The following is a 27,110-nucleotide window of genomic DNA, read 5'->3' as shown; positions in this document are numbered from 1 at the left end:
CCATCTGTGATTTCTCAATTTGTGAAGCAATCTTTTCCCCGGCTGTGGCTTGTGGTTTTAAATCTTTAAGAATTTTTTGTACAAGCACAACTTATTTCATGTATATTTTACACAGGCACGAATTATTCCATAACATATATCACAATAAGGTGAGGAATTCATGGATCTTTAACTTCCGCTGGAATGCAGGCACATGGATTCAGAGCTATCACACACTAACTGTATGTTTTTGGGATTACTTTAATAATGGTACTTACTGTGAGGAAATGACACCAGGGGAAATTTTCTCCCAACCCTTCACCCAGCTCTTTGGGTCTGCCCCACCAGTTTTCAAAGGGCTCAGATCCACTCTAAATGCTAATGTTATCTTACAGTGGTTGGTGTTGCTGATAGGCCTGTTCTATTTAGCATTCAGAGATAAGGGAAGATTAACCTGGATAACCACCCTGGCACCTATCCCAGAGACAAGGGATGCTGCTGCCCCAGAGCCTGACCCTGCCCCACAGCCCAGCTCAGAAATGAACCACCCAGACTGGGTGGGGGCTCTGGTGAAGGAGATGGGCCAGATGCTGAAGGAGCACATTTCCCCAGCTGGTGAGAAACCCTCCCCCTGCCCCAAAGAGGGAGAGTCTGATGGTGCAGCAGTGAACCCACAGATGTTACAACCGTCCAGGTTCCAGCTGAACTGCAAGGGCAGTCACAGCCAGCAGCAGTCACCCCTGTGGAAACAAGGAGGTCTAAGATGAAATCAGATCACCCTAGATAAGGGTAAAAATGGAGGCCCCTCACAACCCACAGGGGAGCCAGTGGTTGAGATCATCACCGAGTCCCTGATGTACAAAAGTCTCCATAATCTGCACAAAGACATTGTACGACGGGGACGTGAGGCTTATACAACCTGGTTACTCCGGGTCTGGGACCTTATGGGTACAGGCCTGAAACTGGATGGTGGTGAAGCAAGGAATTTGGGACCCTTGACCCAGGACTCAGGTGTGAATCAGATTTTTGTAAGGGAGCCAGGGTCCCTTTGTCTCTGGGAGCAGCTTTTATTGAGTGTCAGAGAGAGGTTTGTCCCCAGGAAGAGAATGCAGGAGCAGCACCATAGAATGTGCTGGAAGATCCTCGAGGAAGGGATCCAACAGCTGAGAGAAGTGGCAGTGTTGGAGGTACTCTTTGGGAGGGATGGACAGCATGATAATGACCCTGACAAGGTCAGTGCACAGGAAAAATGCTGTGGAGTCTGGCAAATCTGGGGCCATCTCAATACACCACCTTCACTGCAATGATTAATGCTGATAACAACTGAGAGACGGTGGGCTCTGTCACCAACAAGCTTAGAAACTGTGAGAGTGTGATCAATGGCCCCATGCAGGCTCCTGTCTCTGCTGTGATCAAGGACCTAAAGAGGAGATGAGGTGTCGCTATAGAGCACGACATGGCACAAGCACCAGGACTCAGATCAGAAGGCTGTATAAGAGAGATTCATTAAAGCAACAGGTTGCCTTTACAGCTTTACAAGATTATTAAATTTACTTAACAAACACATACACTGCCCATTGGTCATGAAAAATAAACAAAGTTCTCAATAGGTGAAAAGGAGCCGCGTCACTCTGTGAGCCAACTAAAGTCCATATCTTGTAACTTTCTCTCTTTCTTCACGTTGCCATGCTGATAGCCTTGGTACCTTCCTCCAGAGAGATATGGGGCTTTCCTTATCTTCAGGAAGCCTTCCCTGGCTTACAGCAACAGCACCAAAATGTCTTTCCTACAAGTCGCCCTTTTTGTATTTGACCCACAAAAACAACTGCTAAGGACTTCTGCAGGGCCCTTGCAAAAATCCAAGCAGACAGAGGATCCATTCTTCATTCACTTACAACTAACCAACTTCTACCCAATCCACAACACACACCCTCACAGTCTTAACATTCATATACAAACAAGGCACATAAAAAATAGATCCTCAAATACCATTACAGACCTTGCAATTTCCCGATGACACATTCGTAGCAGAATGACACCTTCACCTCTAGTCAAATAACTTTCACCCACACAGAGTCAGAGACCAAGTCATCTGCCTAGTCACCACTTAGGACCAAGTAGCATCCACTCAACTTTACAACTGGTTGCTGCTATCATAATGGGCAACCAACCTAGTTGCTCAAAGTTTGGAGTTCAGCTACTAATTCAACCCCTCTGCAAAGGCAACACTTCTCCCTTAGGTACATCAAATTCCCCTATTTTTGGCATTGTCTGTGCCCTGCAAAAGGAAATGGTACAAGACACATTTCTCAGTACTACCAACCTCTCTGCAAGAGAATTCAAGGAAAAGAAGCAAAAGTAACACCCACTAACTTAAATTTTGTATTTTCAGGGTAAGCCTATAACTGCCTTTACTCTGTCTCGAATTACCATCTTTACCGCACATTCCTTGAGGGTCCATGCTTCCATCCACCTAATAACCAATGCAAGTGCCTACTCATTTTGCTTCTGCTGTAGAACCACCCATGCTGTCCTTTCCTGTGTGCTCCAAATAAGGTTTAACACAACGGGCAGAGACCCAACGAGAGCCATTTCCTGTTAAAACTCATGCATATCCTCTTCTCCATGTTACTAATTCTACTGGGCCAGTCCACTTTCCTGTGATTAAATCTTCTACCCATACATTAATACCTTGCTGAAAGTTTGGCTGTTTTGAATTCAAAGACAAAAAATGATAGAATATAGGAGACAATTCTAAGTCAGGTAAAGGATGTAGAAAGTTTAAGACATAAATGGTTTTATCTAATCTCACTTGAGGCGACTCCCTCTGCATTCCCCCTTTTTTTTTGTACCTGTCATTTCAACACACCATGAGCACGTTCAATAATTGCTTGGCCTGTCGAATACCAGTGGAATGATCAACACCCCAGGCACTAAAAAACACTTGCAATTTCTTTGAAACATACGCCGGGCCATTATCTGTCTTTACATGTGATGGAACGCCGAAGATGGAAAAGGCGTGGCAAAAATGACGAATAACACCCCGAGCTGTTTCACCTGCCAATGCTGAAGCAACCATGGCATGAGAAAAAGCGTCAATTGTAACATGAACATACTTTAGACTGCCAAATTCAGGCATTTTTGTAACATCTGTTTGCCATTCTTGCAAAGGGAGTAAGCCTCTAGGATTAGTGCCGTAATATTGTGAAACATGAGCCATATGACAATCAGGGCAAGAAGAAATAATTGACTTTGCTTTGCTGTGTGATAACTTAAATTGCTGCCGTAGTGCCTGAGCACCCTGATGAAAAAATTGGTGAGGTAGAACAGCTTGCTGTAACACATTAGGCACCGTTTTTACTGCTGAGGCAGCCACAAGGGAATCCACATAGGCGCTACCTTCAACAAAGAATCCAGGTAGCAATGTATGGCTATGGATATGCATAATAAAATAAGAATGCATTCGATTACAAATAACAATCCACAATTTTAACAACATAACAAATAATGGTTTCTCCTTTACATTATACAACACAGCTTGATCCAACTGTTTCACTAAATTAGCAACATAAACAGAATCAGCAACTGTATTGATGGAATTAGGAAATAAGGTAAAGGCCAAAAGTACGACACAAAGTTCAAGTAATTAAAAGACCCTTGTTGAACCATTGCTTCATATTCCCAGCAGTCATTCTTCTTCCAGGCTACAGCAATTTTTCCAGTTTTCCCTGATCGATCTGTAAAAACTGTGGCACCTTCCATTGGCACAGAAGAGCAAAATTGTTTCCCCTGAAAGGGAATCTTCTTAGTGAAATCCAAAATAGGATGAGAAGGTAAATGATATGCTATTTGACCTGTAAAGGAAGATAAGGCAGATTGCAACTCACGATTGTTTTGAAAACACCACTCAAAATACCATTGTTGTGCCAGTATGACAATAGTTACAGGAGCACGGCCTAAGATCTCATGGCAGCGTCTGCGACCTTTGATAATGATGTCTGCAAAAAGCTCATACAGGCCTGGAGCTGTTTTTCGGGACCTGAAAGACAAAAAACATCCACTCCAAAATATGCAATTTGTCTTCCCATTTATCATTCCATTGACCCAAGAATCGGCATGGTATTTCATCATCTCTCAAAATAAATAATTGCACACCAAGAGAAACTCTGTCCTGGCAACAAATTTAGATGTCAAGGACAATTCAACAACTTCTACAGCCTTTTTTGCTGCAGCAGTCAAATGTCTCTCATTGGTAGAGGAAGTTATCCAGGATAGTAAGTCATACAAAGGTTGCAGTTGATGATTGGTTATCCCCAAGTATGGCCTAAGCCAACCTATTGCACCAACCAATTTCTGTACGTCAACAGCAGTTTTAATATCAATGTCCAATTTTACAGGTTGAGGCACAATTTGTGTATTGGTGATTATCAACCCCAAATATTTCCAAGGCATCTGCCTTTGAACTTTCTCCGGGGCGATAACCAAACCAACTGGAGTGTACACATCGTCCAGCAGTTTGAGGGCATTGTGTCTTCACATGCCCCGATTCTTCACAAGCAGAACATCTGGGTGAAGACTTCATGACTTCAGCCAAAGCAGCCATTTTATGCTCAACCGAACCAACCTTTGAGCAAGCAACTACAAGATCAGACAGTGGGGGATCTCCCGCTAAAGAATCAATAATTCACCTGCAATCTTTGTTTGCGTTGTCCCAGGCTGTCTGCATAACATTTGCCTCAACTTAATCATCTTCTACTTGCTTCTCAAGGGCTGCAGCAACCCTCTCCACAAACTGCAGAAAAGGTTCCTTCACCCCTTGCTGGATGGTAATAAACCTTGGTTTAGGAGCTGCCATTTCCATTGTTTGGAGAAAAGCACTCATGTGTGGTGTTTGTGAGGTCCCCAGGACGAGGTGAGAGATGAGAATTTGACTCCATGTTCTCAGAGGGCTGATTTATTATTTTATGACATTATATTTTATGAAAAGAAATTATATACTAAAACTATACTAAACTATAGAGAAAGGATACATAAGAAGGCTAGAAAAGAATGATGATAAAACCCCATGACTCCTCAGAGCCTCAACACAGCTGGACCATGATTGGTCATTAAATTAAAACAATTCACATGGAACCAATCAAACATTCGCCTGTTGGTAACCAATGTTCAAGCCACATTCCAAAGCAGCAAACACAGGAGCATCAATCAGATACTTATTGTTTTCCTTCCTCTCTGAGGCTTCTCAGCTTCCCAGGAGAAAATCCTGGGCAAAGAGGATTTTTCAGAAAATATCATGGGGACACTCATACCCAGCTGCTGGGCCTCTGCCAGAACCAGGGGGTCCCATCTTGCCTGCAAATCCGGGTTAGAGAATGGTCCATTGCCCAGCAAGGCATCAGCTCCCACAGCATGACGTGGATCCTGCTGAGGTAACTGCACATTGTCCAATGCTGCTCTTTCAGCCATTTGTTTCCAGGTAGCTTGAAACACACCATACTGCACTGGCTGAAACAGAATCGTAGCAAGGTGAACAATATCATAAGGTGCAAGTACATCAGCATTTAGAACACGAATCACTTGCATCACCTGCAAAGAGTTAACACCATACTGATCTACTTTTGACTGGAGATCCCTCCATGCAAAAACCTGATGGCTATCTTCTTGTCCCGAATTAGGAACAGCTTTGAAAACAGGAAAAGCCACAGGCCCACCAGAAGCAGCAGAAGCCATCTCCATCCTTTTAGGTGGACCTATTTTCTCTAACAAATTCCAATCTCCCACTTCAGCTGCTTTCATTCTCACATGCTCCCAGAATTGCAAAGGGTGTCAAGGAGGCACAGCCACCTGGCAGGGAGGCAGAGTCCAAGAAACAGCAGGCCTGGATCTGCTCCAAGATCCAACAGAAACAGATTCCTGCGTCTTTTTAGGTGTACTTATAACTGGCAGTTCACGGTCAGAACTATCACTAGAGAAAGAAGGACACAATGTTAAAAATTGCTTTTGTTCAACCAGTTCAGGAGGGAGGGGCAGGCCAGATGGCTCAACTGGGGCTGGAGTGGAGGCAGAGGACTCGAAGGAGGGCAGAGGAGGGGCAGAGGGCTCAAGGGAAAGCTGGGGGTGGTGGGGAGCAACTGATCCACGGGAGGGTGAGAGGGGAGCAGGGGAGCAAACGGCCCAGGGAGAGACAGAAGGGCCAATGACCCAGCCTGTTTTTCACTTGGCTTCTTCTGGAACTTCATTTTGGCTAATTGCTGTGCAGGCCCAAGATTCTTTGGTTTGGTACTCAGTTCAACCAACTGCTGAGCAGTTGAACACAGGTTTAACATACACTCAGCAGTCTGTTGGAGATGAGTACCTAGGAGCAGTCTCAGCCTGCCGTTTGATTCTCACGATAGCAAACCCTGGGGGAACCTCCCCAGCAACTGCAGCAGGCTCTTCAGGGGGAGATACATGGACAGGCTCAGCCTCAACTTCCTCCTGTTCCTCTACTTCAGTTTCTTGCTCTCATTCCTCTTCCTCCAATTCCTCCCCTCTATCTTGTTCTGCTTTCCGTTCCTTTGTTATAAATGACCAATCAAAAAGCCAAATTTATCAAAATGTGAAAAAGATTTTATTTTTTTTTTCCATGACCAAAATACGGTCCTCAAAAACCCCAGAGCCAAAGAGAAAGTGTCAAGCTCAGGGTCGGCGCTGGGTGAACCTGGATCTGACCTCTGTCGCATCAGACCTTCCCCTGTTCAGGAGCACCACTTCTTGCGGGGCTGTTTTATACAGTTTGTTATGCCTGAGGCAGAGCAGTCCTGATTTCTTTTGTAACTGCATATTCCAGACAGTTTCTTTCACTGTGCAGAGCTGGACAATCGCTGTTTCCTGGTCAATAGCCGGCGTTAATTGCGTCCGGGGAAGTCGTCTATTCAGATGTATTTTTCTGGCAACTTCTGCTATCTCAATCGATTGTGTCAGTTGGGCAATGATCGTCCTCGGGTGTCTTCCGATCACTCAGGATAGCAGCAATCATCGCGTTGGACACGTCTATTCATAAGTTAACTGGGTATTGTTCTCCTGCTGCCTTCAGGAACCTTGAGATTCCAAGTAGACGTCTGCCTCTGGGCTGCTGGTGGTCAGAGACTTGTTTGGATTTCACAGTCTTATAAAATACGTTCTCTCTATAAGCATGAATTATTTCATAACATATATTACACCTTCAACGCCTCATACAACAGTCTTCAGGTAGCAGCCAAATCAACAACTGTCTTATACCCCTTAGATATCTCTTCCCATAGTCTCTTCCCAACCTTTTCCCATGCCCGGACACTGAAGGCAATGCCGGCATCATCTTCAAAGTCCTGTGATTTACACCATGTCAGTAAACTACCACGAGCATAATCAGAAGCTTGAACATTTTTCCTTTGCAATGAAGCCTTCCACGTGGACAAAACAGCCTTTTCCTCATTTAATAAATTATTTCCCATTATTTTTCCCAATCCCTTACCTCGAATCAGACGTCGGAATTAGGTCCGCACCTCCGCAGCGTCCTTGCTGCCTTCACTCGTTTTTAGGGTACCTTTCAACAACTTCTCTTTATTGTCTTTCCTTTTTTACAGTCCTGTTGCAATCATGGCAGGGCCACCAGATGTCGATATGGAGCACGACACAGCACAAAGTACCACGACTCCATCAGAAGGGTGCACGAGAGATTTATTATAGCAACATGTTGCTGTTATACTCTGTCAAGATATTTACATTTACTTAACGGACACATTCACTGCCCATTGGTCATAAGAAAGAAACAAAGTTCTCAGCAGGTGAACAAGGAGCCATGTCACTCTGAGAGCCAACTAAAGTCCCTATCTTCTAACTCTCTCTCTTTCTCCATGGTGTCATGGTGATAGCCTTGGTACCTTCCTCCAGAGAGATACGGGGCTTTCCTGATCTTCAGGAAGCCTTCGCTGGCTCACAAGAACAGCACAAACATATGTTTCCTACAATGAGAGAGATGAAGGAGGAGGTGAGGAAGATCAATTTGGCACCAGTGCAGGTTACAGGCCCCAAAGTCAGAGCCCAACATCCCCCAGCTAGAGAGAGAGGGTACACCCAATGAGCCAACCTGTAGTTCTTCCTGCGTGACCATGGGGAAGACATGGGAAGATGGGATGGGAAATCCACTTCTCTCCTGGCAGCACGGGTGCATCAGCTCAAGGAGGGAAACACTAACTGAGGGAGTTCCACTAAAGTGAAGGCAGCCCCAACCTCCCATGACCGAGCTGCCAGGTGTGATCTGTCAGATCCCCTTGAAGGAACCTCTACCATGTATGCCCAGGAAAGAAATAATAACCAGGGCTAGGGGGGTCCTGCCTCTAGCCAGGGAGAGGCACAGCAAAACCGGATTTTCTGGATGGTGTGGATCCGATGGCATGGCACATCAGAGCCACAAAAATACAACGCCTTAGTTGATACTGGTGTGCAGTGTACCCTAATGCCATCGGGACCTGGGGGGGCAGAACCTGTTTCCATTGCTGGGGTGACGGGGGGATGACAGCAATTGACCCTGTTGGGAGCCCAGGTGAGCCTGACTGGGAAGGAGTGGCAGAAACATCCTATTGTGACTGGCCCAGAGGCCCCGTGTATTCTGGGCATAGACTTCTTCCAGAATGGCTTCACAAACACCCCAAGGGACTCGGGTGGGCTTTTGGAATAGCTGCGGTAGAGGCAGAGAACATTAAGCAGTTGAACACCTTGCCTGTACTATCAGAACACTCATCTGCAGTAGGACTCCTGAGGGTGGAAGAGCAACGAGTACCAATTGTCACCTCGACGGTGCACCACTGGCAGTGTTGAACAAATTGAGATGCCGTGATCTGTAGCAGGCTCCGAGCCTGCTAGGGCTCTGTGGAGGGAAGAGGCTTAAAGATAGGAAATGCCAAGTCATGGTGAAATAGCAACGAATTGAGATGCCATGATCTCCATCCACAGAATGATCCGTGAGCTGGAGAGCCAAGGGGTGCTCAGCAAATCTCACTCACCCTTCAACAGTCCCATCTGGCCTGTGCACAATCTGACAGAGAATGGAGATTGACTGTGGGCTATCGTGCCTTGAATGAAGTGACTCCACCGCTGAGCGCTGCTGTGCCGGACATGCTGGAGCTCCAGTACAAGCTGGAGTCCAAGGCAGCAAAGTGCTTTGCCACTATAGACATTGCTAACGTGTTTTTCTCCATTCCTCTGGCAGCAGAATGCAGGCCTCAGTTTCCTTTCACCTGGAGGGGCGTGCAGTACACCTGGAACCGACTGCCCCAGGGGTGGAAGCACAGCCCCACCATCTGCCATGGACTGATCCAGGCTGCGCTGGAAAAGGGTGAGGCTCCAGAACACCTGCAGTACATCGAGGACATCATTGTGTGGGGGAACATGGCAATGGAAGTGTTTGAGAAAGGAGAGAGCATCATCCAGATTCTGCTGGAAGCTGGCTTCACCATCAAGAAGAGCAAAGTCAAGGGACCTGCCTGGGAGATCCAGCTTCTGGGAGTGAAGTGGCAAGATGGATGGTGTCAGATTCCCACTGAGTTCATCAGTAAGATCACAACAATGTCTCCACCGACCAGCAAGAAGGAAACACAAGCTTTCTTAGCCATAGGTTTTTGGAGAATGCACATTCCTGAGTACAGCCAGATTGTGAGCCCTCTCCACCTGGTCACCTGCAAGAAGAACGAGTTCCACTGGGGCCCTGAACAGCAACCAGCCTTTACTCAGATCAAGCAGGAGATCGCTCATGCAGTAGCCCTTGGCCCAGCCAGGACAGGAGCAGAGGTGAAGAACGTGCTCTACTCTGCAGCCAGGAACAATGGCTTGTCCTGGAGCCTTTGGCAGAAGGTGCCTGGGGAGACTCAAGGCCGATCACTGGGATTCTGGAGCCCAAGTTACAGAGGATCCAAAGCCAACTACACTCCCACTGAGAAGGAAATCTTGGCTGCCTATGAAGGAGTTCAAGGGACCTCGGAGGTGATTGGCACAGAAGCACAACTCCTCCTGGCACCCCGACTACTGGTGCTGGGGCGGATGTTTAAAAGAAAGGTTCTCTGTACCCACCACAGCACTGACACCACATGGGGCAAATGGATTGCTCTGATCACACAGCGTGCCTGTATTGGAAACCTGAATCGCCTTGGGATTTTGGAGATGAATACAAACTGGCTGGAAGGCGAAAACTTTGGTCTCACTGACAAAGAGGAGCAGGTACAAGTGACACGGGCTGAGGAAGCTCCACCGTACAACCAACTACCAGCAGAGCAAACACGCTACGCTCTTTTCACTGACGGTTCCTGACACATTGTAGGGATGAACTGGAAATGGAAAGCAGCTGTATGGAGCCCCACATGACAGATTGCACAAGCTACCAAAGGAGAAGGTGGATCAAGTCAATTTACTGAACTCAAAGCCATTCAGATGGCCCTGGACATTGCTGAAAGAGACAAGGGGCCAACACGATACCTTTTATATTGATTCATGGATGGTAGCCAATGATCTGTGAGGTTGGCTGGAAAGGTGGAAAAAGTCCAACTGGCAGCATAGAGGAAAATCAATCTGGGCTGCTGATGAATGGAAAGACATTGCTTCTTGGTTGGAGAAGCTACCTGTGAAAGTCTGCCACGTAGATGCCCATGTCCCCAAGAGTTGGGCTAGTGAGGAACACCAAAACAACGAGCAGGTAGGTCAGGCTGCAAAGATAGAGGTGCCAAAGATAGACTTAGATTGGCAACATAAGGGGGAGTTGTTCCCAGCTCAATGGGCCCATGATACCTCAGGTGATCAGGGCAGAGATGCCACCTGTAAGTGGGCATGAGCCCGAGGGGTGGATCTAACCATGGAAGTATTTCTCAGGTTATCCATGACTGTGAGACGTGTGCTGCCATCAAGCAGGCCCAGCAGGTGAAGCCCCTGTGGTACGGTGGGCGGGGGTCCAAGTACAAGTACGGGGAGGCCTGGCAGATTGACTCCATCCCACTGCCCCAGACACGCCAGGGCAAGCGCTACGTGCTGACCATGGTGGAAGCCACCACGGGATGGCTGGAGACCGACCCTGTACCTCACACCACTGCCCAGAACACCATCCTGGGCCTGGAAAAGCAAGTCCTGTGGAGACATGGTGTGGGAGGATCTTCATCCACTCGTCCCAGGTGTCCATGGGGTTGGGTTTCTTACCTACATACGGGCGGTCGTTTGGTGACAGGGGGACTCCCACCAGGCATGTTAAGAGCGGACTGTCTACGCTTCCAATGGCCATGCAAAGATTGTCTTGCTTTAATGGCTTTGCCAAAGTGACCCAGATGTTTTGTTTTGGCTGAGGGACGATCCAGCTGGTAGTCACTTGGACACAGATGAGGGCGCTGATAAAGACGATGACAAGGATGGCACTGGTACTGCTGTGGGGTGCCCTGGAGGGTGTCACAGAAAGAATCATACTTCTTCTTTCCCACTGGGTAGTTTTCACTTGTGTATGGTAAAAACACACATTAGTTGACTTAATTTAAGACATTCTTAAATATTTTTAAGTTCCACCTATAGTTCTTCCCAACTCCTCCCAATCACACCCTTCTCTTTTTTAAGGGAAGTTTGAGGGAGGGAAAAAGGAGCAGTTTCAAGAGGGGAAAGAGGGAGGGGGTAGGGATAAAGGGTCACTGGTAGAGGGATGGTGGAAAAGGCAGGGGTGTGTCTGCATTAGAGATTGAGAATCCACCAGGGTCCTGTATCTGTAGAAACACAAGCATATCCTCTCCCCCACATAATGAGAGGGTGTGGCCCTTCAATAATTTTAGATTCATGATTCTGGTCAAGTACTGGAGGTCTTTCTTTGAGGTGTGTGTACATGTTGTTATGAAAGTGCCTTAAGACAGGGGGTTTGGTTCTTTTTGAGAGCAATTCATGAAATTCATAGCATAAAGTACTTTGCACAGTCTGTCTTGTATAGAGAGAGCCAGGGGCTATGTACAAATCACAAACGGGACGGGGCTGCTGTGGAACGTGCCTTGAGCTGTTTTATTTTCCAGCATCAGTCTCATTACATGGTTATGACAATGGGAAGATGCCAGCAGCTCGTGTCCTCGGCAGCAGACAAAGAACGCAATGTTACAACTTACTTTACAAGTTTTTTGACCAATCCCACAAAGCAAAGGCATATTGACAGTAGTTCTATCCAACCACGATAAGCACAGGTACCTTTGGTTAAAACAATGCTTGCTTATTTTGAATACAATACCTGCTTGTAAGCCTTAAAACACAATGCACAGAGCTCCATTATTAAGCTTCAAACTTCCTAATCTCTTGCTAGAAAAACTCTTCTGTAGCTTAGAGAGTTTTTCTAGACAAGCGTTAATACATAGACCATTGTTCTATTTGTCCTTGCTTTTCTACTTTTTCAATAATTTTTCTGCTGACCAATCTCATGGCTACTGCTTAGCTCTAATCACAGTCCTGCTGTCTCTGAGGCCTGCCTTTGCAGCTTTCCCAAAAACCCTCTGATTTTGTGGATTCCCACACTGAACACAAGTTCAGCTATTGTAAATCAAATGCTCACTGATGTAGATGGTATTAGACATGGCACACTGCAAAATAGAGCTGCTATAGATTTTTTGCTGTTAGCACATGGGCACAGGTGTGAGGATTTTGAAGGAATGTGTTGTATGAATCTCTCTGGCCAGTCTACATCCATCCACAGGAAACTCAAACAACTACAAGACAACATGAAGAAATTGACTCTGAATGATTGGGGCTTGGATGAATGGTTTGAGGGATGGGGAATAACTGGATGATTGAAAGATACCTTAAAGGGAGCTTTGTTGTTACTAGTAGTTATTATTATATTGCTTTGAGCTATTCCATGCATAGTGATATTGGAGACCCACTTGGTAGAAAATACAGTGAAAAGGGTTTGGTTGGTGCAAGAAGAAGAAGGGGGAGTTGTAGCAATGTATCTGAAAAACTTAGGCCACACTGTGCTCCAGCCATATTGCTTGTAGTTCTTCTCATCAGAGCCCTCTGGAATTCACCAAGGTTACTAAGACATAAACTGTGCTAAATGAAGAAAGAAAATGCTAAGAAACAGAATACCAAGACCACAAGAACAAGATAACAGAGGGCTGTGAACCACCTGGACTGTAACCAATCACATACCCAGAGAAGTGAGTGCAGAACACAAGGACAAGAGAGAGGCACCAATGAAGAGATGCGTGATCAGTGTATGCAGTAGAGTTAGAATGCATAAATAAGTGCATAATGTAAACAATCAATGGCTTCAGCTTAATGATATTGGTTAGTTGTATGGGAGTCCTGTTTTCCCAGCATGGGTTCCTGGGAAGGAGGGATGGTTCTTTTCCATAAAAAGGAAAGCACTGAGGCAGGAGCAGGAGACAAGTGACCCTTGCAGGCCTGGGGCCTCATGGCCTCCTTGTCCCTGCTCAGCAGCCTGGCAGGGGCCGCCCCATGCTCCTGCCCTTGGCATTGCACATCCCCACATTCCAGAGCCCATCCCGGCAAGAGCCCTGAGCAAGGAGGGAGGGACAGGATCTGCCTGGCCAGGCCCTGGGGCTCAGGCCTTGGCCCTTGGCATTCCTCAAACACATCCAGCTTTGCTCAGCACCAGAGACACCTTGGCCTTGTTTGTCCCCAGCTGTCATCACTGCCTCCAGGGTTCTGCTCTAACTGGAACCTGGGGACACTTTCTCAGTCCTGTCCCTCAGTGGAACCCATTAAAACTTCAAGAAACTTTTGGAGTTTCAATTTACCTTTGAGTTCTTGAGAAGTTTTCTGAAGACTCTCTCAGGGACTGAGTCTGATGTAAACAACACGAAATCCCCAAGAGGCTCATTAAAGTCCTTGTGCTGTGTCTGTGCTGCTGAGCTTTAAAGGAACAGCTCTTCCAGGGCCAGCTCCTCTCCCAGCCCAGCAGGGCTGAGGGCTCTGCCTGCAGGCACTGAGGGCACAGGAGCCAGGCAGAGACAGGCTGAAGGCAATCAGGATTGGGAAGACATTGAGCTGAGACTTCACCTGGGGAAAGATCTTCACAGCCCTGTGCATGGTGAGTGTGTGGGTGCAGGGCAATGTCCCCTGTGCTCCTGGAGGGATCTCCTGAAGCCAGCAGATCCCAGAGCCTGGGGGATGTGTCAGGAGGACTCTCCCAGTTTCTCTGTGGCACAGGAGGAGCAGGAGGAGGAGCAGGAGGAGGAGGAGGAGGATGTGCTGCAGAGCGGGGCTGCCCTGGGCACTGTCAGAGGGACAGGGCAGGACGGCTCCTGCTGCCAGGGACGGCTGCAGGGGCTGAAGCTGGGGCTGCAGCCAGGGCTGCCCAGGGCTGTCCTGCAGAGCAGCTCCTGCAGCCCTCAGGGCTCTTGGCCAGCCCAGGGCATGTGCCACCTGCCAGGGGCAGCTCTCAGCCTGCCTGGCAGCTCCCCATGGACGCTGCAGGGGAGAAGTTCCAGGTGCAAGGAGCCACCCCCATCAGGGCAGATTCCTCCTGCTCTGGAGATGGTGCTGCATGGCCAGGGCTGCTCTCAGCTTTCTCCTAAAGGGAAGGGAAAGGGGCTGTCAGCTTTGGCTGTGTCCCTGAGCCTCCTGCACTGTCAGCCTGGGCATCAGCAGATGGGCCTCAGATCTCCCTCAGAAAGTGCCTCCTCAGCCTCCTCTCCCTACAGACAGCAGCAGCAGCACCTTGGCTTGCAGCATCTCTGTTTGTCTGGCCTGCCCTTAAGGCCCTGCTGCCAGGGAGATGCCCCTGGGCAGTGCCCTGTGCTGGGAGGGGTCTGCAGGGCAGAGCTGAGCCCCCAGGGCTGGGCTGGGCTCTGGCAGCACTGGCAGGGACAAGGCTTGGATAGAGAGAAACAGCTCCCAGCAGGCACAACTCCAGGCAGCAGAGAGCCAGACCAACCCTTGGCATCCCTCTTTGTCCAGCTGCACAGGGAAAGAGAGAAGAGTTGGAGAGATTGATTTTGAAACTGGAGTCTTCAAAAAGGCCACATTATTTTTAAATGCACTTTTAAATTTCTTCATCCTGTGCTAGAGGGAGGTGAAATGAGCATAGGGCACCTGTGTGGGACCAGCAGGCCTGACTGCAGTGGGGCACTGGAGCCCTGTTTTCCCTCTGGACTCCCCAGTGTTCAGCCTGAGAGAATGCTAAGAAGAGGACTTCTGTCCCTTCTAAAAAGCACAAGTTACTTAGCAAACCAAACTTACACTCAACAAAAAAAAAAAAAAAAAAAAAAAAAAAAAAAAAAAAAAAAGGTAAATGAAGTTTCCGCAAAGAAAGAGAAGCATTGCATTTTTGACTGCTTGCGTAAGAAAATAGCATAGGATTGACGCAAGGTACTTTGTCCAAATTGTCCGTGTTGTCTTTGAACAGTTCACTATGCCCAGAGTGAAGGAATGTCCAACAGCAGCTCCATCAGGCACTTCCTCCTGCTGGCATTGGCAGACACGCGGCAGCTGCAGCTCCTGCACTTCTGCCTCTTGCTGGGCATCTCCCTGGCTGCCCTCCTGGGCAACGGCCTCATCATCAGCGCCGTAGCCTGCGGCCACCACCTGCACACGCCCATGTTCTTCTTCCTGCTCAACCTGGCCCTCAGTGACCTGGGCTCCATCTGCACCACTGTCCCCAAAGCCATGCACAATTCCCTCTGGGACACCAGCACCATCTCCTACTCAGCATGTGCTGCACAGGTTTTTTTTTTTCTTTTCTTTATGTCAGCAGAGTATTTCCTCCTGACCATCATGTGCTACGACTGCTACGTGTCCATCTGCAAACCCCTGCACTACGGGACCCTGCTGGGCAGCAGAGCTTGTGCCCACATGGCAGCAGCTGCCTGGGCCAGTGCCTTTCTCAATGCTCTGTTGAACACAGCCAATACATTTTCCCTGCCCCTGTGCCATGGCAATGCCCTGGGCCAGTTCTTCTGTGAAATTCCCCAGATCCTCAAGCTCTCCTGCTCACACTCCAGCCTCAGGGAACTTGGGCTTGTTGTGGTTGGTGTCTGTGTAGTTTCTGGCTGTTTTGTGTTCATGGTTTTCTCCTATGTGCAGATCTTCAGGGCTGTGCTGAGGATCCCCTCTGAGCAGGGACGGCACAAAGCCTTTTCCACCTGCCTCCCTCACCTGGCTGTGGTCTCCCTCTTTGTCAGCACTGCCATTTTTGCTTACCTGAAGCCCTCATCCATCTCCTCCCCATCCCTAGATCTGGCAGTGTCAGTTCTGTACTCGGTGGTGCCTCCAGCCCTGAACCCCCTCATCTACAGCCTGAGGAACCAGGAGCTCAAGGATGCCCTGAGGAAAATGATGACCAGATGATTTCTGTAGCAACCAACTTCCCGTTTTCTTCTGCATAGTTTTCGGATTGCAACTCATGACAGGCCAAATAGCCCTTCCCAGTTCTTTGGTAGTTTTCAATGGGGCTTTCTGTTAATAATTATTCTAAAAGAAATTTTTTAATCACCCCCATGAAATTCACTGTCTGCCTCTTGAATTTGACCTAGAAGCTCTGTAAACCAGGGTTTGGGCTATCACTACATTTGAAGAAAATAAACTACCTTGCAGTGCCTGTTTTTTCTGGAATCCCAACTCTGAGCCCAGCATGAAGTTAGAGGGGAGAAGGGGAAAGAGTCCCAGCAGAGCAGCACGGCCAGGGAGCAGCAGGGATTGGTCCGTTCAGAGCTGCTCTGCCTAGCTCCACCCTGTCCTTGCCAGCCCTGCTGTGGCTGTAAGGCCGGAGTGCTCTGGCAGCTTGGTCCCTGTCCTGCTGCGCGTCCCTGCTGTGGCCACAGGCAGGGCCAGGCCATGGGCACTGCTGGGACACAGCTGGGCTCCAGCACAGCAGCTCCATCAGCAAAGGGCATCTCCTGAGGGCAGGGCAGGGAGGCTTTGCTCTCCTCCAGAGCTGCTGTCAGCAATGTGCTCCAGGAATGCCCTGGCCCAGCAAAGCCCAGGGCCTGGGGCAGGGGGGAGTGTGCAGGGGGGGCTCACAGCAGTGTCCTGGCCCAGCCAGAGCTCCTGGCATGGACCTGAGGCAGCAGCAGAGCAGGGCCTGGGCTGTGTCTTTGTTCTGGGACAGCCTGGGAAGGTGGCCCAGGGCAATTGTCCCACAGCAGCCCCTGCAGCCACCATTGCCAGCACTGGCCTCTCCCCACCTGCAGGAGGTTGTTTGTCCCTGCATGGAGGGACACCAAGGGACCAGGCCAGCAGGCCATGTTTGCTCTGTGCTGAGGAGATCTCAGCAGTGCATGGTGTGTGTGTGGGGAGATGAACCCCAGTGAGCACAAACACCATCAGCAGCACCCGGGGGTGGCACAATTCCAGTAGCTCAAACCGTGCCTTGAGGCCACTTCACTCTGAGAGTAACATCCTCTGGGAAAACACCTGGATTCTTTGCTGGGTTGTGGTTAGGACTGCATGGAGAGAAATATCCCAGGCAGGGACGCTCCAGGAAAAAATGCTCAGGGCAGCCATGGACTGCAGAGAGAGACATTGGATAGAGTGAGGGTCTGTGGGGAGAAATCAGAGCCGCCTCCCTTCTGAACCACCCCGAGGACCTGACAGGGCTGTGCTGTGTTCTGGGCACTGACCTGGAACTGAGGGATGTGGAAAAGGCCTTTGGTGTAAGGGCTGTTGAGAAGGCTGGTCAGTGTCACTGTGGGACCTCTCTCAAACCCCTTGGAAAGGCCAGAGCCATCCCAGAGGGTCCTGGGCACTTGGGAAGGGCAGACATGGAACCAGTCTGCAAACGGGGCAGGGAGGGGGACTGGGAGAGTCCCAGCCTGGTCAGGCTCAGCAGGGAAGGGGATGTGGCAAATCCTCCTGCAGCCATTCCAGGCACTGGCAGGACAGGGCAGGCACTGCAGAACCCACGTGGGAGGGAAAAGAAGGGGATGTTGTGTGCCCAGACTTCAGCCAGGCCTGGGACAGGGTCTGCTGTGGTCTCCTCAGAGCCAGACTGGAGAGAGCTGGGCTGAAGGAGTGGAACATGGGCTGGGTGGGAATTTGGCTGAACAGTGAGGGTCAAATGTCATCCATGATACAGAGTCCTCTTGGCAGCCACGCCCTGGTGACATCCCTCAGTGACCAGCCCTTGACCACTGTCGCTATAGGACACAAAAAAACACAAGCTCACCACCATTCACAAGGTGAAGGAAAAAAAGGGCAGTTTATTTTCTGACTCTAACATTTATAGTTTTCTAAAAGTTACAGTGGATTGGAGGATGACAGTGGCACCTCTCCAATGCCACTGGTCGAACCAACAGTCCATCAACTCTCTCTTCCTCCATAAAGGAATGCAAAACAATGAGTTATTTACAGAAAGTGTGTGAGAAAGTTCACTACAAGAATGTCAACATCAGAAGGCTTAGAAAATCTTAAAAAACCAAGGTGACAGCCCACCAGTGTGGAATATTTCTATTGTCTCTAAAATGGCATGAAATGCACTTTCAATTCCTTTATGGATGCTGCCAAATTGCAGGGAGCCTGTGACCAAACTCACAGAGTCAGTGGTGACTGCAAAATGTAATTGGGCAAGATGACTGAGTTGGGTAAATTTGCCTTGCCATCAGGTGCCAAAAAAGCCTCAAGAAACATCAGAAAAAACTCATGCATCAGAAGAAAGTCAGTTCAATAGGGAAAACCCTAACCTGACAAAAAAAAATCCCAAACCCAATCAAAAAACTAAAGCAAGACCCACCCACAACAACACAAAAACACCACAAACAAACCAACCACAAAAAGAAAAAGCCACGGAAGAAAAGAAAATCCACAGGAAATCACCTATCAGCAGAAAATGTTTTACTACCCTATGGCAGGAGAGGATTCTGTATGTGTAGGTGCTGTTTTCAAAGAAAAAATGTCTTAAAAAAGAAATTAATCCCGTACCCTCCTTGCCCCCCACTTCTCTCAGGTGATTGCTGATCATGGTGTGACATGGAGTGGAACATCCCTTGGGTCAGTCCAGCCCAGCTGTCCCATCCCTGTTCCCCAGGAACACTTGCCCACCCCAGACCCATCGTTTGGGGGGGTTGCAGACGCCTCATGTGGGGCAAGCACTGAGACAAGGACAGGAGAACAGAACAACATTTACTCTTGTCAAGGACAGTAGAACAGAACAGCACAGCCTTGGAGAAACTGATTGAGGATGTGCCTCTGGTAAACAGAAGCCACACAAAATGCAAGCAGGATGCCAGCTCAGCTCTGCAAGGCTGACAAAACACAAGTTATGCAGAACAATAATATTGCCCTTACTCAAAAGTGGGGGTCAAGGAACAGCCACCTAAAAAGGACACTGGATGTTGAAGACAGACCGCAAAGAACCATAAAAGGACTTGTGATAAGGGGTGCAACTATGTCAAATAAACTCAAAGGAAGTGGGGTTAGCTAATGGATACATAATGGGTGTGTGTGATAAAAACCCTGTTCATTCAATGCTCAGTGAACTCCAGTGGAGGAAGGATGGCCCAAGTGACCACCATGCTGTAATAAAGAATACCTGCTTTCAAATACTCAAAACTGTTCAGGATTTTCTATCCAGTAGATTTCAGTATCAGTGGTGTCCTTGGCTCCATTATGCCCCACAGTTTCACAATGGCCCCTTGGTTCCATGAGGCCCTGCTGTAGAACAATGGACCCTTGGTTCCATTGGGTTCCGTACTGTCAAAATGGCCTCCTTGGTTCTGCACTGCCACAATGCTCTCCTTGGCTCCACGAGGCCTTGGTGTGTCACAACAGTTCCTTGGTTCCATCAACTGCCACAGTGTCACCCTGGTCTCTTGGATCTGCAGGGTCACAATGGACAATTGGTCACAAGCAGCCCCGCTGTGTCACCATGAATATTTGGTTCCACGGGGCCCCAGAGTGTCACAACAGCCCTTTGATTTCATGACGCCTTGCTGTATAACAATGGCCCCTCATTTCCATGAGGTTTTGTACTGTCACAATGGTGTCCTTTGTTCTTGACTGTAACAATGGACCCTTGGTTCCACGAGGTTCCATGATGTTACAATGGTCTCCTGGGTTCTGTGGTGTGAAAATGGCTGCTTGGTTCCATAAGCCTCCTCGATGTCACAAGGGTCTCCTTGGTTGCATGAGGCTCTGCAGTGTCACAATGTCCCATAGTTTCCACGAGCTTCTGTCCTATCAACCATGTCCTTGGTTCCAATGAGGCCCTGCAGTGTCACAATGTACCCTTGGTTCCATGAGGTTCCACAATGTAACACGGTTGCCTTGATTCCAAGAGGTTCCCCAGTGTCACAATGTCCCCTTGGTTCCATGATGTTCCACAGCATCACCATGGTCTCCTTGGATCTGCAGTATCTCCAAGGACCATTGGTTCCACGTGGCCCTGCTGTGTCACAGTGGTTCCTTGGTTCCATGAAGCCCCAGTGCATAACAATGGAATCTTGGTCCTGTGAGGTTCTGTACTGTCACAATGGTCTCCTTGGTTCTGGACTGTAACAATGGACCCTTGGTTCCAGAGGTTCCATGATGTCACAATGGTCTCCTTGGTTCCCTGAGGTTCCATGATGTCACAATGGTCTCCTTGGTTCCACAAGGTTCCATGATGTCACAATGGTCTCCTTGGTTCCACATTGTCACAATGGACAATCGGCTCCATGGGCCCTGCTGTGTCACGATAAACCCTCAGTGCCATGAGGTTCTGTGGTGTCACAATGGTCTGCCTGGTTCAATGAGGCCCTGGAGTGTCACAATGCCTGCTTGGTTCCGTGAGCTTTGATAGCATCAACAATGGTCTCCTTGTTTCTGCAGTGCCATAATGGACCCTGGTTCCATGAGGTCCCTAATTGTCACTGGTCTCCTGGGTTCCATGTGGCCCTGCTGTGTCACCAGGGCCCCTTGGTTCCATGAGTTTCTGTACTGTCAGCAATGGTTCCTTTGTTCCAATGAGGCCCTGCTGTGTCCCAATGGACCCTGGGTTCCATGAAGTTCTTCAGTGTCACAATGGCCCCTTGGATCCATGAGGTCCCACAGTGTCACCATGGTGTCCTTGAATCCACACTGCCATGATGGACCATTGTTGCAGCTGGAATAGCTGCTAATAAAGCCCAGGGTAGGGAAGCACAAAGGGCCTTTGCATGGTACCCACAGATGTTTGATTCAGCCGTGGAGTGAGATGTTCAGGGTCACAAGGCAGGACTCCTGAGGGGAGTCCAGGTTCCTGTATCTCCAGAGGCAGGGGCTGATCAGTGCCATGGGGGCAGTACAAAGATGGGGCCAATGGGGAATGAAGAGGGAGTGGCTGAGGGACATGGGACAAGGGGAAGGAGCCAATGGGGTCAAACAGCTTTTGAGGGAAGCTTCTTGTGTCTCCCTAAGCCAGGGAAGCCTCTCAGGGTCTCCACAGCTGCACAGTGTCAAAATGGCCCCTTGGTTCTTTTGGGCTCCTCAGGATCACAGTGGACCCTTGGCTCCATGAGGCCCAGCTGTGTCACACAGGCCCCTTGCTTCCACTGGGACCCACAGCGTCACAATTGTCCCCCCTTAGTTCCATGAGGCCCCACAATGTCACAATGGACCTTTGGTTCCATGAGTCCCACACTGTTCCATGAATCCTTAGTTCCATGGGGCCCTGTAGGGTCACAATGGTCCCTTGGATCTGTGGTGCCACACAGGGCCACAATTGCCCTTTGGCCCAACAGGACCTCATAGTGTCACAATGGACTCCTTGGTTTCATGGGGACACAAAGTGCCACAATGGCCCTTTGGTTTCATCAGGCCTCAAAGTGTGAAAATGGCCTCCATGGTTCCATGAGACCCTCCTGTGTCAAAATGGATTTTGGTTCCATGATGCCCCATAGTGTCACAGTGGTCTCCTTGGTCCTGCACTTTAAGAATCCCCCCTTGGTCCCATGGAGCCCCACAGTGTCACTATTGTGCCCTTGGTTCCATGAGGCCTTGCTGTGTCACAATGGCCTCCATGGTTCCATGATGTCCCATAGCAGAGCAATGGTCTCCTTGGTTCCACAGTGTCAGAATGGCCCCTTTGTCCCATGGAGCCCCACAGTGTCACTGTGGTCCCCTTGATTCCACGAGGCCCTGCAGTGTCACAATGGCCCCTCGGTTCCAATGGGTTCTGAAGGGTCAGAATGTTCTCCATGGTTCCATGAGGCCCTGCAATCTCCCAATGGACCCTTGGTTCCAAGGGCCCTGCAGTGTCACAAGGCTGCCTTAGTTCCACAAGGCCCTGCAGTGTCATGGTGGCCCCTTGGCTCCATGAGGCAAAGCAGAATCAGAATGGCTCCTTGGTTCCATGGGGCACCATGGTGTCACCATGGTCTCATTGGTTCCACAGTGTAACAATGGACCTTTGGTTCCATGAGGTTCCTCAGGGTCTCAGTGGCCCCTTGGCTCCGTGTGGCCCCGGTGTGTCACAGTGCCAGGTGGTTCCATGAGGCCCCACAGTGTCCAAATGGTCTCCTTGGTTCTGGGAAGCCCCACAGAGCCACAAGGGACCCTTGGTTCCAGGAGGCCTTGCTGTGTCACAATGGACTTTGGTTCCAGGAGCTTTCACACTGTCAACAATGGTCTGAGCACTGCAGTGTCACCATGGATCCTTTGTTCCATGAGGTTCCAGAGCATAACATGATCCCCTTGATTCCAGAAGGTTCTGCAGTGTCACAATGGACCATTGGTTCCATGCAGCCCCACACTGTAACAATGACCGCATGGCTCCAGGAGCTTCCACACTGTCAGCAATGGTCTCCTTGTTTCCATGAGGCCTTGCTCTGATACAATGGACTTTTGGTTGCATGGGGTTCCACTGCATCACAATGGACCCTTTGTTCCATGGGGTTCCACAGTGTCACAGCTGACTCCTTGGATCTGTCAGCCTCTGCTGTCACCAAATGTCCAAAATATCAGAATAGGACTCCATAACACTAATTTGGTGTTTGAGAAGGTATCATTTATTCAGGCCTAAGGTCCAACATGGGATAATTCCTTACCTTACAGGGACATGTAATTCTACCAGTGTGTTGCTTATATACAGTCACTAAATGCCAATTACAAATTACCCATTTCCATAAAACCCACCCCAAGTTCCCAGATTCGCTCCTTGTTTTCACTACCCCTGCACCCTTGAGCCAGATGTCTTCTTCTTCTCTTCCAACCATCCTTGCAGGGAAAGCAACCCCTGCATGCCTTGTTCCTGTGCTGAAAGTTCCCAGGCAGGGTAAAAATGGAATGAACCCTTTTGGTATCAGCCCCAGGCTTTGTGTGGGCAGGCAGAGGCAGGCAGGAGGCAGAGCTGCCAGCAAAGGAAGGGCCCAGCCAGGTGGGGCTGCCGGGGGATGCCGACAGCCTGCAGGGACAGAGGCGCAGGGCAGGGACACTGTAGGACAGCCTGGGCTGCACAGGGCACAGGCATGGGCAGCAGCTGCAAGACAGCCCTGCCAGAGCCAACTTGGGCAGCACTTTGGCCATGGCTGCTGGGCCTGGGCCTGAGGCAGGAGCAGGAGACAAGTGACCTTTGCAGGCCTGGGGCCTCACGGCCTCCTTGTCCCTGCTCAGCAGCCTGGCAGGGGCTGCCCCATGCTCCTGCCCTTGGCATTGCACATCCCCACATGCCAGTGCCCATCCCGGCAAGAGCCCTGAGCAAGGAGGGAGGGACAGCATCTGCCTGGCCAGGCCCTGGGGCTCAGGCCTTGGCCCTTGGCATTCCTCAAACACATCCAGCTTTGCTCAGCACCAGAGACACCTTGGCCTTGTTTGTCCCCAGCTGTCATCACTGCCTCCAGTGTTCTGCTCTACCTGGAACCTGGGGACATGTTCCCAGTCGTGCCCCTCAAGTGGGACCCATTAAAACTTCAAGAAACTTCATTGTTTTGTTTTAATTTTGAGTTCTTGAGAAGTTTTCTGAAGACTCTCTCAGGGACTGAGTCTGATGTAAACAACACCAAATCCCCAGAGGCTCATTAAAGTCCTTGTGCTGTGTCTGTGCTGCTGAGCTTTAAAGGAACAGCTCTTCCAGGGCCAGCTCCTCTCCCAGCCCAGCAGGGCTGAGGGCTCTGCCTGCAGGCACTGAGGGCACAGGAGCCAGGCAGAGACAGGCTGAAGGCAATCAGGATTGGGAAGACATTGAGCTGAGACTTCACCTGGGGAAAGATCTTCACAGCCCTGTGCATGGTGAGTGTGTGGGTGCAGGGCAATGTCCCCTGTGCTCCTGGAGGGATCTCCTGAAGCCAGCACACCCCAGAGCCTGGGGGATGTGTCAGGAGGACTCTCTCAGTTTCTCTGTGGCACAGGAGCAGGAGCAGGAGGAGGAGGAGGAGGAGGAGGAGGATGTGCTCCAGAGCAGGACGCCCCTTCTGAGGGGACTTGTCATGAGCTCATTCAGGGCAGGAGTTTCCTGCTTGGGTCTCTGCTTTCCTGAATCTGTGCTCCCACTTTTCCCTGGCACAGCTGGGTGGCAATGGAAACTCATCTGTGCATAGGAGAGCAGGGGCTGAGACTCTTAAACCATCACCTGAGGATTCCTGGGAGCCTCAGCAAGTGCCTGTACCTGCCCAGCCTCCAGATCCATGTAGCATCACCTTTCCATGGTGCCCAGGCTGGGGGAGCTGTTCTTTAATCCCTGCAGGGCCGAGCAGCTGCAGGGCAGGGCTGGCCCAGGGCCTGGGCTGGGCTCTGGCAGCTCTGGCAGGGAAGGAGCCCGGGGCCACAGGAGCAGCTGGGGCTGGGACAGCTCCAGCAGCAGAGCCGTGGGCAGGGAGGCAGGGAGGCAGTGCTGAGGGCAGCCCTGCTGCAGGGCAGATGTGGCACCTGCCGGGCCTGCCCTGCAGGGCAGACACTGCCCTGAGCAGCACAGCTCTTGTGTCCCCTCGCAGCCAGCACAGCCCTCAGCCCGGGGGCTCGGGGCCCTCAGTCCCTCCTGGGCCGGCAGAGCAGCTCCAGAGATGAAGGGCATCTCTCCAGCCATGTGCCCATTCATTCCCTGCTGACCAGGGCCTGAGGGCCACTGTCCTGCCCTGCTGCTGCCTGGCAGGGGCTGGGCAGGGCTGGGCAGGGAAAGGCTTTTCCTCAGGCCTGGCTCTCTCTCCCCTTGCCTTGCCCAGGTGCTGCTGGCATTGCTGAGGGGCTCTCTGGAATGGCAGTTCCAGCTGCAGGGCCAGGCCCAGCCCTTGGGCTCCTCCTGTGCAGGCTGAGCACAGCAATGGGGTGTCCCAGCTCCCTGTGCCCGGGGAGCTCTGGGCAGGGCAGCCTGGGAGGCTGGCAATGAGCCCAGTCTCCTGACTCTGGGAAAGGCAGGAGCCACTTTGTGTGCCAGGGATCCCTCTGCTCTCTGCAGAGTCTCCTGGCTGTCCAGGGTAACACGGGACTGGATTTCAGAAAGGTGCAAGTGCAGGGCAGCTGGAACAGGAGAGAGGGACAGAGCAGCTCCCCTAAGTCTGCACTAAGCCTCAGACAACCCTCCTGCCTCCCTGGACTCTCTGTTCTTCCACAGTGCAGCAGAATCTCTCGTTCTGCCTTCAGCAATCCCCATCGCTTCCCCCAGTCAGCTTCTCTGCCTTAGCTGAACATATTTTATTCAAGTCCCACTACCAGGACTGGCCCCTGCCCTCATTGTTCCCCTGCACTGACTGGGGGTCAGGGCTGACTCCCAATTGTTCTGCAGCTGAAGGTCCAGTTCCTGACACAACATTGGCCAGCAGCAATCAGGGCTCCAGCAACAGAGCTGAAGGAAGATATTTGAGACATGGACAGGGCGAGGTGTTCAGTGGCAGGAAAGACTCTATGAGAAAGGGCTTTGATAATTCTGTGAGAAATCTCCCCTCCATTGCCCTGTCTTTCCTCCTTCTGCAGGTTGAAATGCCCAGACACAGCAAATGTCCAGCAGCAGCTCCATCAGGCACTTCCTCCTGCTGGCATTGGCAGACACACGGCAGCTGCAGCTCCTGCACTTCTGCCTCTTGCTGGGCATCTCCCTGGCTGCCCTCCTGGGCAACGGCCTCATCATCAGCGCCGTAGCCTGCGGCCACCACCTGCACACGCCCATGTTCTTCTTCCTGCTCAACCTGGCCCTCAGCGACCTGGGCTCCATCTGCACCACTGTCCCCAAAGCCATGCACAATTCCCTCTGGGACACCAGCACCATCTCCTACTCAGCATGTGCTGCACAGCTCTTTCTGTTTGTGTTTTTCTTTTCAACAGAGTATTTCCTCCTGACCATCATGTGCTACAACTGCTACGTGTCCATCTGCAAACCCCTGCACTACAGGACCCTCCTGGGCAGCAGAGCTTGTGCCCACATGGCAGCAGCTGCCTGGGCCAGTGCCTTTCTCAATGCTCTGCTGCACACAGCCAATACATTTTCCCTGCCCCTGTGCCATGGCAATGCCCTGGGCCAGTTCTTCTGTGAAATCCCACAGATCCTCAAGCTCTCCTGCTCCAAATCCTACCTCAGGGAACTTGGGCTTCTTGTGTTTTCCATTTCTTTAGGTTTTTGTTGTTTCGTGTTCATTATTATCTCATATGTGCATATATTCTGGGTTGTGCTGAGGATCCCCTCTGAGCAGGGACGGCACAAAGCCTTTTCCACCTGCCTCCCTCACCTGGCTGTGGTCTCCCTCTTTGTCAGCACTGCCATTTTTGCTTACCTGAAGCCCTCATCCATCTCCTCCCCACCCCTAGATCTGGCAGTGTCAGTTCTGTACTCGGTGGTGGCTCCAGCCCTGAACCCCCTCATCTACAGCCTGAGGAACCAGGAGCTCAAGGATGCCCTGAGAAAATTGATGAGACTGTATTTTCAGAAGCATTTCTGAAACATTTTCTGCTGCAGAGCCTTCAGAATGTAACAATCTCAGCCTTTTTCCCCCTATTTGTCCATTTTTATTTGGTAACTTTTTTCTACTGTTGTTGTGGTTTTTTACAAAATACTGCAGAATTACTCTTAGCATTTCTACATTAATATCTACCTTTCTTTTGAAATACAAACACTTGCAAGAGGCTTTTTCTCTTGGCATTTAAATAAAAAGAAGTGCCTGCCCTGACTTGTCTGTCCAAGGCATTTCCTCAGCCCTTCTCTGTCCCTGCAGGGGCAGTGCCTGTGAGCAGAGGTGGAGGGAAGAGGCTCCCAGCACAGCAGCACAGCCAGGGAC

General features: G+C 50.2%; 2 protein-coding genes across 2 annotated transcripts; both read left to right on the top strand.

Annotated features, from left to right (window-relative positions):
- The first annotated feature begins 15,390 nt into the window (after positions 1-15,390).
- On the top strand, positions 15,391-16,444 carry LOC139603696 (olfactory receptor 14J1-like). The gene has a single exon (XM_071454583.1). It carries the CDS (start codon positions 15,391-15,393, stop codon positions 16,306-16,308), a length of 918 nt encoding a protein of 305 aa, XP_071310684.1. The 3' UTR covers positions 16,309-16,444.
- A 9,394-nt stretch (positions 16,445-25,838) lies between these two features.
- On the top strand, positions 25,839-26,774 carry LOC139603685 (olfactory receptor 14A16-like). The gene has a single exon (XM_071454574.1). The coding sequence runs from the start codon at positions 25,839-25,841 to the stop codon at positions 26,772-26,774; it is 936 nt and encodes a 311-aa protein (XP_071310675.1).
- Positions 26,775-27,110: the final 336 nt, after the last annotated feature.

This window comes from Agelaius tricolor, unplaced genomic scaffold (assembly GCF_023055355.1).
Source record: "Agelaius tricolor isolate 1412-34295 unplaced genomic scaffold, bAgeTri1.0.p SCAF_40, whole genome shotgun sequence".
In the NCBI taxonomy this organism is placed as follows: domain Eukaryota; kingdom Metazoa; phylum Chordata; class Aves; order Passeriformes; family Icteridae; genus Agelaius; species Agelaius tricolor.
The sequence above is the reverse complement of the archived record's forward strand: the minus strand, read 5'-3'. Positions and strand labels throughout refer to the sequence as shown.